Source organism: Brachycentrus maculatus, unplaced genomic scaffold (genome assembly GCF_059751285.1).
Source record: "Brachycentrus maculatus isolate JH-2025_06_01 unplaced genomic scaffold, ASM5975128v1 h1tg000649l, whole genome shotgun sequence".
NCBI lineage: Eukaryota > Metazoa > Arthropoda > Insecta > Trichoptera > Brachycentridae > Brachycentrus > Brachycentrus maculatus.
This window is the reverse complement of record NW_028281385.1, coordinates 148,567-162,097: the sequence shown is the minus strand read 5'-3', so window position 1 is coordinate 162,097 and position 13,531 is coordinate 148,567. Positions and strand designations below refer to the sequence as shown.

Sequence of the window (13,531 nt, the reverse complement as noted above, 5' to 3'; positions counted from 1 at the left end):
GTTTAAGAGGAAATTAAGTAGCGACTTGATGAATGCTGGGCCATTTTTAACCATTCCACCTATGTTTAAACATCACTACGATTTCTCACATGGGATAAAAACAGTAACATTTTAAGAATCAACGTAATATACATAAATATTTATTCATAAGGTTCGGATACAAACTATTAGAGTTCAATAATTTAAAATGAATTTAAATGAAATTGAATTTAAAATAATTTTCAGTGTTGGGTCGTGGTCCCGTGGTTAGTAGACTCTCGAGTCAGAGTTTCTGGGTTCGAACCCACTCTACCACAATTTGATACCTATTTTTAAAAATTGGCCACATAGGTTCACAGAAATAGTATGAGCTTGAAATATTTTTGTAAATAATAAAAACATAAATATTTCTCTTAAAAAAAAAACTTGTACTTAGACAAGTTTGGTAGTATTATTTTAAGTAGAATTATTGAATGAAATTGATATTGGAATGAGATTTGAAGAAAACGTGCGTTAAATAATTTTAAGTTTTGCTAGGTTATTTGTTAGGCATTCAGAGTAATGAATTGGAACATCAATGAACGACGATTGGCAACATATATACATAAGAGAATTAAAGTAAAATATGTATTATATTTACGAGAAAAAAACATTTTATTTAAACGCATTATTATATTATTTACGTACATTGTACTATTACGATACATACTAGGTATACAATTGTACTTATCAAAATAGTTATAATATACAATGTTGTGTAAATTACAGTTTATATTATGATATATTGTATTATTAATTAAGAAAATACATGGTATTAACCCTTTGAACGCGTTAAGCAAAAAATGAAAGTTGATTTGAAAAATGCAAATTTTCCACAAAAAAAAGTATTCCACAAAATTCCTTTTATTTGTTTAAGCCACGTTCATGGCTTTTACAAGCCATGGACTATAGTCGATTTTCGCGTCCAAAGGAGAAAAAAATTCTGGTGACTTTAGTCGATTTACGCATCCAAAGGGTTAAGATTAAATAGAGTATGGCAAAAAATTAACCACTCCATCAGAAGATGTTTTAATTTTTTCAAATAGCGTCATACGTCAATAATTTTTGACAATTGTGAACAAGCTGCAGTATACAAACAAATTTAGGGTGGCGCAAAATTAATTTTCTAATTTTTTTTTTTTAAACTTTTCACTAAATAATTTTTTTTTAATGATGAAGATCTTTATTTAGACCTTATTTTTTTTTCTGTTAAGTTGAAAAGATGATATCCGTCATGTGGATGCCACCAGTGTTGATACACATTTGTGCCCGTTTTATCAATCTGTTTGTATACTGCAGCTCTCTAGTACCTACACAAATCGCTCACTCCTTTACAAAACCAGATTTTTCAGGAGAACGTTATTAAAGTTTAAAAATATAATACAATGTATTAAAAATAAATATCAATCCACTCTTGAACTTTTTACTGTGTAACAGATCTTTTTTGATAAAACCTGAACGTTTTTTCTCCATTTGAAAAATATTCAATTTATTAAAAAAAATTATTAAACAATACATTTTCCTCGAAATGCAAAAACCACACTTTCCGCTCTGTAGCGGGTAAATATTAAGTTAAAAATATGCCTCTTTTGGTGGGATATAGTACATTTTCTGGGCACTCCGAAAACATGCACAACTGAAAATTGACAGTTTTTGATTTATGACGTTCTTGAAAGGAGTGAGCGAAATGTCAAATATGATTGACGTACGAGGCCATTTGCAAAAATTATAACATCTTTCGATTAGGTGATTAATTTTGTGCCAACTTGTATAAATTAAAGAGCAAATAATGAACATTTTCCTCATTTGAAGGATGCATATTTGTACAAAAGTATCTTAGTAATTTTTGTACTATGGTAATACTTTTTTGAATATAGTGTACACTAAAAATAAAATTTGATATTTAAAAATTATTGTATTATTTATTGAACATGATTGATATTGATTACCAGAATTTTTTTTCAATTTTTTTTTATTAAGATTCAAAAATTCACCAATTTAACAATAACAAAAACATTATATCCCCTGTCGGATTTTCACGCCTTAAAAGCTCATAAGACCCACCTTTGTAGTCAAGTACCTCGATAATAACTTTAATAAGTACTTCGTGACTATTTATTATACTTTTATACGTAAAAATTAATTAATTTATAATGTCTTCATCATGCTGCCATGTTTTTACCATTAGTAATTAATTCACCATAATTGTTAAAATATTACGAGATAGTTTTCTATGAGCAGATACTGATAAATTCTCATTGTAACTGTAGACAATGAAAAATAACAGAAAACCATTTACTTCTCCAAAATATCACTTTCAAAATATGCTAGTAATTATTTAGATCATTACATTTGAGATCTTGATTTGGTATTTTTTTAGTATAAAATATCGTACAAATCAATGAATACACGTAAATGATAACTGCATTAAAAATTAAAATAATTTCAGCTAATCTAAATCAGTGGTTCTGAACCTTTTTGAAATCAGGGAGAAATTTTGATTGTAAGGAAAATTCACGGTACACCAAAACTCAAGATCCAAAAAACATACAAAGAAATTTTTTATTAAAGATAAAACTGATTTTTTTATTACAGCAACATAAAGTTTATATAAATTAAAAAAATACAGAAATACTCCAATAAAACTTTATGCAGCGAAAATGATTTGATGTGACATTTAAGCTTGTCGGCTTTTACAAATTTCAGCGATATTTCGTGTAATATTTGTTAAAGCTACTTTCATTTCTTCATCCAAATTGCTAAGCCAAGGTTCCCGAATCCTTTCCATGAACCTACCTTTGATGGAGCACCGTCTGTATTAATTACTACACATAACTTCAATGATATTTTTAATTGTTCTAAGTACCCATATTAAATTTTGGTTTTCATAATTTCGCTGAGCACTTGCAACCAGCTCGCGGAGCACCGGTTAAGAACCACTGATCTATATAATAATTGTGGGACCCATATACCTAATTATATTTCAATTTATTATTGTAAGTTAGTTGACATCGTTAAGTTCCATAGCTAGACTTTCCAATCGGTTTCGTAAAGTGTCTTTCATGTCTGGTTCGGTTTTCAAAATTTCCGACGCCTCTTGCAGCATTTGCATACAATCCCCTAACATATCCTGCAATCGAAAATACATATTAGTTTACAGTTGCACAGTGTACTGATAACAGTAAACATATTAAGTAACAAGTCATAATAAATGTTTACATTGCGTTATAAAAGAAATATTGCCTATTTAAAAATTATAGCCTTCAAAGATTTTTCTGACGTGTCACCCTAGTATATAATATATATATATATATATATATATATATATATATATATATATATATATATATATATATATATATATATATATATATATATATATATATATACATATATATATATATGTATACATATATATATATAAATATATATATATATATATATATATATATATATATATATATATATATATATATATATATATATATATATATATATATATATATATATATATATATATATATATATATATATATATATATATATATATATATATATATATATATATATATATAGTTAGGTCAACAGCAATTAATGGTTACTGGTAACTTTAGATCAGGTTAGGTTAATGGTCGAATTTTTTATGGGAGTTGTATTTATTATGCACCGTGCTTATTTTAAACAAAGTTTATAGATCAATTAGTGGATTTTTGTTTCCTCTAGCTAGAAACATGTTTTATTTTAATCTTTGTTGGGAACAGGCTGGATATAGTAGTGTGGAATAGTCAGTAACTTCTCAGGATTTGCTTATTGCTGGGAGAAAACAACATAAAATTTCTCATGAGAAGCCGGTCTGTTAACTATCGTCAACAGGCCATCCGTTTTACTAGAAGACGGTTCGGCATTTTGTGTCCTAACTTAGTCTATGGTACCAATGTCCTTCACTACTTTTATCACATATGATACCACCGCGTCAGTGGCAAGTGTCGCACCTGTGCCGCCGCCTTGGTGATCCTGTCCGTGGCGAGGTCCCGCTTGACGCGCACCACCCTGGCGGCCTGCAGCTCCAGCAGCAGCTCCCCCCTCGCGCGAGCCATCCCCCCGTGGAGCGTCTCCAGGACCTCCAGCACCTCCTCGCACAGGCTTATCTTCCTGTCGAGACCTGCGTCCTTTAGTACTGTAAACAACAATATCGCTCTGATTTAACCCTTTCCGGTGCCACAAAAAAAAAAATCTAGGTACACAGTTACATTCCAATTGGAAAACAAATCTTTTGTCCTCTGCTCCACGTACTGTTTTAATAGATACGAGTGACAAAAATGTAAGCTTGGAATTTAAATAAATAAAACTAATGATGACAAAAATGTCGAATAACACCCGACATGGGACCTAAGAGCAAAAAAACTATATCGAATGAGATTCAACATTGAACCAGTAAGGGTTGAGAATTATTGGAATAATAATAATAATCTTGGATGATTTATAAAGCGCCATTTTCGTAAAAAAAACTAACTTAAGAGCGCTTATAAAGGTATGGATTATGATATGAAAATGACAATGAGAGAAAATAATAAAAAAATGAAAAACTTCGTCGATCGGCTGAGTCTGAAGGCAGGAAAGTGGAGCCGCCGTATTGTTGCGCTTTCTTCTCGGTCTCCTTGGGCTGGAGCATGACCAAGATGTTGGACAGAACGCCTCACTGTGTAATGGTAATGCCAGAGAACAGCTTTTTAATGCTAATCAAATTGGGATAATTCTCGTCCATTATTGGTTGCGACGGATAAATCAACTGGACAATTTGTATATTATTTTACCATATATGGAGGTCCTCACCAAAACGTTACATTTTCATTATAAATGATTTTAAGTAATCAGGAATTCTAGCTTGTAAAATTGTTACGTTTTGGTGCGATTTAATGATTTCTAATGGTTTAACACAGGATTGGTCACGTTTTGTCGCAACTTTAATTAAGATTTCGATAGAATACAGTAAACAGAACAGATTTGCATTTAAAGGAATTTTTGTGCATCATTTAAAGGAATAACCTATAAAGCTTCTATCTTACAGGCTTGTCTACAGGTATGATGGTGAGGATAGGGAAGGAGATGTGAAAAATAGATCACGAATACCCAGACTAATGGAAAATAAACATATCTCGAATTCATTTGATAATTGGCGGGAATTGAACCCGCGATGCCAGTTTTGCAGTCGAGGGTCTACCCAACTACGCCACAGCGCCTGTCTATACTTTACATTTACTAAATATTCTATACATACTATACATATACTTAATATACCATGGTACTGTCAGCACTGTCGACTCAACTGACTTTTTTATAGACTTTTTGGATTTCGCAGATATTCTTAAGATATCGGCTAAAAATGTTCATCGAAAATAATAAGTTTTTTTTTCTCTATAGTCTGCGATAGGTCTAACGGGATCTAGCACCCCGTCGCTCACTGATAATTATGGGAATATATGAGTGCACATTAGAGTAAAAATACGTTTCTACCATTTATTTTTCCCCTTCCTAATGCAGCTTTCTTAAGGTATTAAAGTAAATCTACCGTTTTTAATTTAAGTTTTTGTCAGTAAATACGATGCATTCCACATAATTTTCAAACACCGTAGGCAACGCAGATTTTCAAATACCGTACGGTGTTTGAAAATGATGCGGAATGCATCGAAACACGTCGGCTGTCCAAATTTAAAACACAGTAAGGGACATTTTTTTTGCAGTAGGTTTTTTTGCATTTATGGACTAAGTAGACTCTACTTAGTCCATAAATACAAAAAAAAACTTACTACAAAAAATGTCCTTTACTATATAGATTTTAAGAAATAGTGGTAATTACTGAGTAAAACTTAAATTAAAAATGGATAGATTTTACCACAAAGTTACTGCCGAATCAATTGATGAAATTAAATCTACAGTACTTGGCTTATAGTTGCTGACTAAGTTAACCTTGTTTTTTTAATTAAGTTAAGTTTGTTTTTAACCAGCTTAAAAATTGAAATAAGCACGTTTTTTTAGGTTTTTTTTTAATGCGTAATTTATTATATTTCAAGAGTTAAACGCCTAAATTAATGTTTTCCATCCGTAGATACAAATTCTTTGGTAAATTCAAGTTGCTATTTCTGTCTTAAATACGTATTTCTGCGTGAATGCCGTTTTGTCGTGTAAAAAGTGAATGCATAAAATTTGTTACAAAATATACTGACGAAGTCACTAATTGACTCAAACGCACTATTTCACCTTCAGGAGCGCATGCTGTAGATATCTATAAAGAACTACTAACTCGACCATATTGGGATTACATCGCTATGTCAGTAAACATAAAAATACCCGTGACCAAATTCACTTACACATTTTCCGGTTTGTTTAAAACGCAGATATTCCCTTTAGCTTAATCCGATAGGATAATTTATTTAAAGATATAAAACTAATAATTGTTTGTCAAAGTTCATTAAGAAAATCTTATGAAAAATCAAAGAAAAGTTAGAGAGGTCACATATCTAATCACGCCCGATTTTTTAAAAGAATTATTGTATGTGGATATTTTTTGTTTGTTTTTTAGAATATATTCAGAAAAAAATATTTTTATATATATTTTTAAACTCCTTACCTTTCAATATCTCTTTTCTTTTCAAAACCGTATAATTATTTCATAGAAAAACTTAGATTTTCAATGCAAGTTTTCAAGAAAAAAATCCGAATGTAATGTTACGAGGATTTAGAGAAAATTAAGTTGCTACTTACTGAGCCTTAACATCCTCCTTTGAAATCTGAAAGTATTTATGTATCTAAAAGTAATTATTATTAGTATTTCTGAAAAAAAAAAAAAAAAGTCCGTCTCCGTGGTGTAATGGTCAGCGTGTTTAGCTACGGTGCTGGAGGTCCCGGGTTCGATTCCCAGGGGAAGTGAAAATAAATATTAGTGATTTTACACTGTAATATTTATTTAATATTACCCTGGACTGGTTCCTGAGCGCAAGAGTGATCACCTTGCCTTCATATAAGTAATGATCAAGAAAACACTGCGTCAATTCGATGCAGTGCCCTATGCACCATGAGGTGCGGGTAAGGGTTATAAGTAAGTATAATAAGTATTTGAAAGTATTTATTTATCTTCTAAATGAGGAGGAACACTAAATTTTCAACGATTAATACGCCATTTCTATGTAAATCAACTATCAACTACTCGGCGTCAATGACATTCCTAGATATTAATATATTGTTTATATTTAGATTTTTTGAAAGACATTAAAAGCTCGTTAACAACCTTTGATAGTTTAGTATGAGTCAAGTTTGAATGAAATTTCGGTTATTTATGTACGTTACACCTGTTAGAACAGTGAATCAACTTAGTAACTACATATTTATTCTAATTTTAATATTTTAATTTCTTTAATATTTTATTTTATTTTAATATTGAAAACATTTATTTTTAAACTATATTTACATAAATATAAATATATATATATATATATATATATATATATATATATATATATAATATATATATATATATATATATATATATATATATATATATATATATATAGTATATATATATATATATATATATATATATATATATATATATATATATATATATATATATATATATATATATATATATATATATATATATATATATATATATATATATATATATATATATATATATATATAAATATATATATATATATATATATATATATATATATATATATATATATATATATATATATTTATATATATATATATATATATATATATATATATATATATATATATATATATATATATATATATATATATATATATATATATATATATATATATATATATATATATATATATATATATATATATATATATATATATATATATATATATACCGTAAAGTGGGTATACTTTGCACCATGGGTGATACTTTGCACCACCTTCTGTAAAGAAATTGTAGAGCTGGTCATCTCTGATACATGTCATTTTTCATTCTACTTTCTATTGTTTCTGATAGATGGCACTTCAATCTACTTTTTAGTTTACAGAAGTAACAGTCGGTCGCTATTGCTTCAATGCGTTTTTCCTGTCCGAACGTAAAGAAAGTTTTCTGTCTGAAAATTGTGTCCGAAAAAATCCAGTGGAATCAGTATACTGAAACTAGTTACAACAAGCGAGTGGTCTCTAAATCGTAGGTAGATAGGCCCTGCTTTTCTGAAATGCTGTATTTTTTAGTTACATTGTCAAGTTTTTGTAAAAATAATATTTTTTTAAGAACTGACTTGTATTGACCACATTTGGGGTAACATTGCACCAAGTGCAAAGTATCCACAAAAGGCCATAGTTAATTAATTTGATGAAAAGTCTTAAAACGGCTAATACAACTTGACATGTTTGCTAAATATCTATAGGTTTTTTTTTTCAAAAATGTCAAGAACATACAAACAGCGGCCTTATGCCAGACGATACTGCGATTTTACACCGAAGAGAGTGGAGCAGTGTTTGGAGGCCATTCGAAATGGTGCAATCAGTCAAAGAAAGGCTGAAGAAAATCCCCAGAAGGACGATTAACTATAAGCTCAAAGGTCAGAACACAAAACCTGTGGGAAAACCTCCGATATGTGACAAGGGCGAAGAGCAATCCTTCGTTAACTGCATAGTAGACATGAGTGAGTACGGTTTCCCAGTGAGTGTTTTTAACATTCGCTACATTCTAATAGCCTATTTGGATAGATTTGGCAGAAGAGTACGAATATTAAAGAACAACGTACCAGGCTCTGAATGGATAAGATTATTTTTGCAAAGACATAAAACCTTGACTGTTGCTAAAACTAGTCAATTGCTTAATCGGTTGCCATTAAAAGCGTATGACGATGACGTGCGCCAGAGTTTTCAACGGTTTTTGGAAGAAAACAGATTCAACCCAAAGAATTCAGTCTTAAAACGCAGGAAAACGATACCGATAGAACCAGGTAAGAGCATTGCTCACGATCCAAATGTCGTTGACGAGACACAAATGCTACCTGAACCAACTACATCAATGATCCCACCTTCTGCATCGAAACTTCCAGCATATCTAGCATTAACTGATTATAGTTACCACGGAAGCTTTGAGGAAGAGGGAGAAGAACAAAAACGATTACTGAAATCAGTTATCGTTTTTGTTCTTCCGTTTCATTAGGACCAGTAAAAAAGAAGGTGGGAGAATATGTCGTATTTCATTATGAAGGAGAAAAATTTCCGGGACAGATTTTGGAAATAAAGAAAGACAGAGCTGTTAAATCCATGCAGGAGAGTCTCAAATCGTGGAAGTGGCCGATGAAGGATGACTTTCTTCAATATTCTTGAAAGGATGTAGCGGGTTCCATAAAAGAACCGAAAATGCAATCCAAAAGAGGTTTCTTTACCGTCCCGGAACTTGACCATATTTAGACCTAATTTAATTTTAATTCCTATTACCTATGTAGTACGATATGTTTTAATATCCACCTTTTATTTTATATAATTTTAAACCTTCAGTATTGAAAAAAAAAATTTTTTTGTTAGATTTTTCAATATTTAAAAAAAAAATTCTATCAAGTGCCTTATTTTTCCATAATTATACAATATTATAATCTGCATTTAGTGAACTGTGAGCCAAAACCCTTCATAAGGTGCAACAAAACTTGTAGGATAGCCTTTACTTTGCATCGATTTGGATTCTAGTACGAAAAGTGTAGATAAAATATCATGGTGCAAAGTTGTACTTTACCCCGGGATACTTTGCACCAAAATATAAATATAAAAAAAAAATATAGGCAGAATAGATAAAAATTTAAAAACATATCAGACATGTTACAGGTATATGTGTTATTACATTGCAATAGTTGAAACCTCAGAAAAAGTAAAAAACCTGATCTGAATAGACAATTTTTTGAAAAAATGCAATATTTTGGTGCAATGTATACCCACTTTACGGTATATATATATTTATAAAAACATACATATTTTTATTTAGTCAAAAGAAAGGAAAATCCACTTGATGATCTTTTAACCATATTTATAATAAGTAAGGTAAATAATAAATGCTATTCCCATCTTAAAAAATTATCTTATCTTATATCATATAAAATCTTATCTTATATATAAAAATATCTTATCTTATATCTAAATCCTTACTTATATTTTACACAACATAAAAAGTTATGCATGTTTACATATTGTATAAGACGAATTTCGTAAGGTCATTAGTGTTTATTAATACTTGAATATTGGCAGTCTTTCTTGGTTCGACACGTTACTATTTCAGTATTACAATGATCTTTACCTATGAGACACAATTGATTGATGTTGGTCGTGTTAAATAATATGTTTAATTTGGGTCGACGTATTACTACAGACATAATAATTATTCGTAGTCGATAATTGTTTACAAATAATTATTGCGATATCAACACCTGTATGAAATAATAATAATAATAATAAAACCCTTATCCGCACCCCAATGGTGCATAGGGCACTGTGTCATATAAACACAGTGTTATTTTGAACGTTTACACATGAGTCATTAAGTCTCATGAAAGATTACTTCAATCAAAATTTTAAATGTTTAAAACATCATAATGACATCATGCTTATTAATGAATAATATAATGATAATTATCAAAAATATGATATTATTCTTCTTCAACCCCTTATTCGCACCCTATAGTACATAGGGTACTGCATCGTTTGACACAGTGTTACCTTGATTGTTACTTACACGAAGCCAAGGTGATTATCCTGCGCTTCAGGTATCAGTCAATATTAAATAAATACGAGGGTAAATTATAACTAATATTTATTTTAACCCCCCTGATTTTAACCCCACCAGCATGATAGTTAAACATTCTATCCATTTCTATCCAGTAATGATGGTATTCGGAATTTTTTTATTATTATAAATAATATGTATTATATGTACGTTGTCATGTATTGGATTCAAATAACACTAAATTATAATGTAACCAACATTTGTCTTAAGCTATAAAACATCTATTGTCTCACAATGCCATGTCAATAGATTATTTCTTTCCCTGAAAATATAATATAAGTATACATACCCATATGCCCCATTAATTGTTGTTTTCTCCCATAAATTATTACTATACACGTTACAATTATTACTTAAGTACCTAGAATTGTATAGCCATATAAATGGATCATCAGTCCATTTAATATTCATATGTATTAGTTTGAAAATGCCACGACAAGGCGAAGCAACTGTCACAAATTTTATTAACTTGTGTTTTAACAATAAAATACAATTTAGTGGACTCTAAAAATCAATGTTTAATTTTAATATTTATTATATAAATTATACGTTGTCTTGAATATGCAGGATTTCTTTATATCTTTAAGCTAAAATCATATACCTAAGTACACTGCCAACTTAGAATCAATGAAATCTATAAACTCATGCCTCTAGCGAGATAGTGGGTATTTTTGTCTAGAATTTTTACTCAAGAATTACATGAAATTATAGTAACTTTAAACATAAAGAGTAAATCCACTTACGAGTAGCCTATAGGCCTATATGCCTATGGGCTATAAAACTTATAAAGTTGAAGCCTGAGTAGGGTCATGATAAGCGGTGTTGCATAAGCCGTAGCTAGATTGAAGAGTCTCTTGGACGTTAGGTAATTAAAAAAAATGTATTTTTGAAACCAGTAATTGATTATACTCACCGTTATATGTGAATCCTGGAAGGTGTCCATACATTTGGATGAGGGAGTATTTTATTTCTATCATATGGAAGTTTGTGGGGTGGAGCAACTGCTTATATTTATCTAGAAATTCTTCAAACGACTTAGGGTTCGACTGGTCTAATAACTGTTTCTCTTTTCTGAGAGCATCGTTACCCCAGGTCATCTGCTTAGCGGCAACTCTGTGGTTACAGCGCTGGCACTTCCATTCGGCGGCATTGTTCAGTGGGTCTGTGGACACCATTTTAGGAAGACTCTCCACTTCCGGACTGTCCTTCAGAGGATTACATTTGGAGCAGTTGATGGATCCCAAGTAAGTCCCGAACTCCGTGGGATCTCCGCACCGGTCACACGAGCAATAGAAGCACTTCACAGACTGCAGATGAATTCTTCTGGTCAGGGTTCCCCAGAGCGGCTGCGTGTAACAGGCGGTGATGATGCTTCCCTTGGGTATAGGAACCGTAGCGATAATAGCCATGCAATACTTATCATCCACAAACACGTGCTTCGTGTTTGCGTTGCAATCGTGGGATAGCATGGCGGCGGAAAGGTATAACGCTCTCGCTTTTTTTTGGAGTTCGTTTATTCTCACATCGAACGCGTTGGTGTCTAAAATTCCGGCTATTTCGAGGATGGTTTCTTCGTCGAAGTTCGACAGTCCGAGAACCTGTTGAATGAATGTGACAGTATTGGCTTTGAGTATCCTATACAATGGCGTTTTAATTCTTTCTTCCAAGTGACTCTGGAGGCTCATGATCGCTTCGTACTGCTTAGGATTAGCTTTCTTCATGAGTAGACAGCGTAGAGGAGTAATGACGCAATAGGCGGACTCTTTTTTCTCCTGGCCCGCGTACGTGATGGTCGATTTGTATTTTCTAATCGTCATCAGCTCGCATTCTTCTACGTGATTTTTGGCTACTTCGCATTCGGCATTGCACATGGGCCAGTTGCAGGAAGTGCACTTGTAGTAGTCCAGGGTGCCATCGGGCTGCGCGGAGGGCCGGACTCTCTTGTAGCAGGCCAGGCAGGTGGGGAAGCACGCTATCTTGGGTCCGACCAGGGCGGGGTTTTCCTTGAGAATTGTCTCTCCTTGCTTGATGTCTCTTGTGGCGACTATGTGGCGGCCTCGCACGGAGTCGCACTCCACGCGGAAGGTGCTGCAGCGGAACCTGTGGCCTTCTCTCCAGGCCTGCTTCTGGTGCGCGCGGCCGCAGTAGTGCTCCGCCCTGCAGCCCCCGCACTTCTGTCCTGCCGGCTCCTGACACACAGCGCACCGGGGGCACTCCTCCACAGTGCCAGTCATCGTGAAAAATAAATCTTAAAGAATACCTTAAATATATTTTTACTACGCTTTGTTATTTTTTTAAACAGTTTTATCCCCAAATTTAACGAGATTTTAAGTAATGTAATAAATAATAGCCGTCAAGGCATTTAAACCGACCGTCTAGGACTGAACGCAAGCGGCAAGCGGTGTTTAGTAGCTAATTATTAACTGTAGAGGCTCGTCAACGCGAAACTAACATTAGCTTTGTTTTGGGGACAACTTGCTATTAGGGCACGCATTTTCAGTTTTTGATAAACCGTTTAACCGGAAAGCTGAATTAAATTTCGTTAGCGCATTTATTTCTTTTAAGGCACATACCAAAACTGTTAGTTTATTTTAAAAATTCTAAATAGCTTTTTTCAAAACTACGACATTATTATGAGAGGCATCATTCTACATTGATCTAAAAAGATCTGAACAATTAGGAATCACTTTAAGGAAAAGTACAAAATCG

The 13,531-nt window shown here is 32.0% G+C and overlaps 1 protein-coding gene across 1 annotated transcript; it reads right to left on the bottom strand.

Moving 5' to 3' along the window:
• Window positions 1–2,576: 2,576 nt before the first annotated feature.
• Window positions 2,577–13,249, bottom strand: LOC148300834 (SET domain-containing protein SmydA-8-like). The gene is made up of 3 exons (XM_088274212.1): window positions 11,736–13,249; window positions 4,011–4,195; window positions 2,577–3,148 (listed from the first exon to the last, which is right to left on the bottom strand). The coding sequence occupies exons 1-3, from the start codon at window positions 13,054–13,056 to the stop codon at window positions 3,020–3,022; spliced, it is 1,635 nt and encodes a 544-aa protein (XP_088130338.1). The 5' UTR covers window positions 13,057–13,249; the 3' UTR covers window positions 2,577–3,019.
• Between the last annotated feature and the right edge of the window lie 282 nt (window positions 13,250–13,531).